The following is a 1905-nucleotide window of genomic DNA, read 5'->3' as shown; positions in this document are numbered from 1 at the left end:
AAAAAAAAAAACTCTTCAAGCGCGGAAGTTATGGTGGAAAGAGTGCTCTCCGCCAGGTCAGCATTGCACATTTTTCAGCATCATTAACACCAGTCACTCGCCATTTTCAGTACGCATGACCACCTCCACGACCGTTTTCAAGCCAAACTCTCTGAATCTGGAAGCAGGCGTGGGAAGGCGTTCTGCTCTTCGTGTGGTGCATCGCATCTGGGGCGGTCCGAACTGGTGGTTGTTTATTCGGACGTCAGAGCGCTTCAAAGTCGACAAGAGCACCATCAGCGCCGCCATGCGTTGTGGCTGCTCTCATGAATCATTCGTTTGCAGAGGTAGTTTATTTGTTTATAGGGGTTATTTCCCGTAAAAAGTTGCAATTATTTCATCTTGGAGGAAGTGCTATACTTTGAAGTGAGCAAAGTACGTATTTCCACCCTGAGGAAGTAAATACTCGGTAGTCATAGTGCTAGGAGCCACCAATTTATTCCTGTCTAAGGTACTCCTATCCATGAATGTACCACAAAAATGGATCCGAATACCTTTAGTTTGGAGAAGTGCCCAGCTCCAGTAGTGGAAACGATTGTTTTTTTTTTTCACCGTCCCTCTTCGCAAGGTGCTGAAACCACACCGGGCATTTAGACTACTACAATTGCTCTTTTGAAGATCCAGATGATGATGATGCAATGTCCACTGTGCTTGCGACGATGTTATCGCGCCTGCACGCTAAGGATCCAATGTCCGTGGACGTGTTTCTGAACTAGCCGAACGAGAACACAACTGCAGAAGATCCCACAGATGAAGACTTCTGTGGTGTTGACGACCAAGAATTGGCTGCAGATGGCTCTGAGACCGGATCAGAAAACCTGGGCGAGGACAGTATGGAGCATAGTATTGAGGAAGACCTTGAGCTAGAAGCAATTTAAGAGCATCTCATGTGGATTGGTAAGCTTCTCGTTCGAGCAGGTGCGACTGGAGTATCGAATAAATCGGTGAGTGGATTACAAGAAACGCAGCGAACGCTTCGTGAAGAACTTGGAAGGGAGCAAGGCCACAAGCACCAAAAGTCTTTGCTATATTCCTTCTGATATCATGAATGTTCCCATATTTAAGATCCCCAGAATAAGAATATTTGCCTTCAAATTTATTCCATTTACAATTGAGGGGTGAGAGGGAACAGTATCTTGGGTTTGTAAGCAACTGGTCAACGGGAACCGCTAATTCATTGCTGTTCAGGGAGTATTCCAAGCCTAGGTAGGGATTACTACCGAGGGGATCGTCTGCACGTGAATTGTTTTTTTTTTTTTTGACAACATGACGTACCTTTCAAGCCGGTTAGGCCCCTCAATTAAGGAGAGTCATGCCAGTTTCCCTCAATTCAAATACCGCAGCTGTACTAGTCAGCCAAAGGTCCGGATATGCAGGGCTGCCGAATACTGCATTTGTATCTAAGCAGAAAATAAATAATTTGATGAGTCTAAGCAACTGGGATTACGAGCAACTTGCTCGTAATCCCACTGCAACGATCCCAGCTCAGCAAGACAACCATTATATATACGGTACCAATGGCCCGGTCCTAGGCTAGGACTCGTAGCATATGTTCTATCAGGTTCTACCCGTACCGTATAGTCTTAGTAATAGGCGACAAGGGTCGAACAAAGTATGTTACAAGGTACCCATACAAATCCTAAGATTTAAAGTTGACTCGACACAGATTTATTAAGTGTCAATCCATTTTTTTTTCGATGCCCAACATGAATGCAGTACTCCAGTTTTTTTTTTTTAAGTATCATCGTTATCACTATCATCTTCACTCTTACTACATTCGCTTCCAATGTCGTCCTCGGAGTTGATCTCTTCTTCTGTAATTTTGTAGCGTACAAGCTCAGCAACAACACTGTCGATATCATGAAC

General features: G+C 44.4%; 2 protein-coding genes across 2 annotated transcripts; both read left to right on the top strand.

The window, feature by feature from the left end:
• Positions 1–677: 677 nt before the first annotated feature.
• PPTG_22506 (hypothetical protein) lies at positions 678–917 on the top strand (the record flags this gene model as incomplete). Its single annotated transcript, XM_008904363.1, has 2 exons — positions 678–686; positions 756–917. 2 exons carry the CDS (start codon positions 678–680, stop codon positions 915–917), a joined length of 171 nt encoding a protein of 56 aa, XP_008902611.1.
• Positions 918–1462: 545 nt separating this feature from the next.
• PPTG_22505 (hypothetical protein) lies at positions 1463–1576 on the top strand (the record flags this gene model as incomplete). Its single annotated transcript, XM_008904362.1, has 1 exon — positions 1463–1576. One exon carries the CDS (start codon positions 1463–1465, stop codon positions 1574–1576), a length of 114 nt encoding a protein of 37 aa, XP_008902610.1.
• Positions 1577–1905: the final 329 nt, after the last annotated feature.

The sequence above is a fragment of the Phytophthora parasitica genome (assembly GCF_000247585.1).
Source record: "Phytophthora parasitica INRA-310 unplaced genomic scaffold supercont2.17, whole genome shotgun sequence".
NCBI lineage: Eukaryota > Oomycota > Peronosporomycetes > Peronosporales > Peronosporaceae > Phytophthora > Phytophthora nicotianae.
The sequence above is the reverse complement of the archived record's forward strand: the minus strand, read 5'-3'. Positions and strand labels throughout refer to the sequence as shown.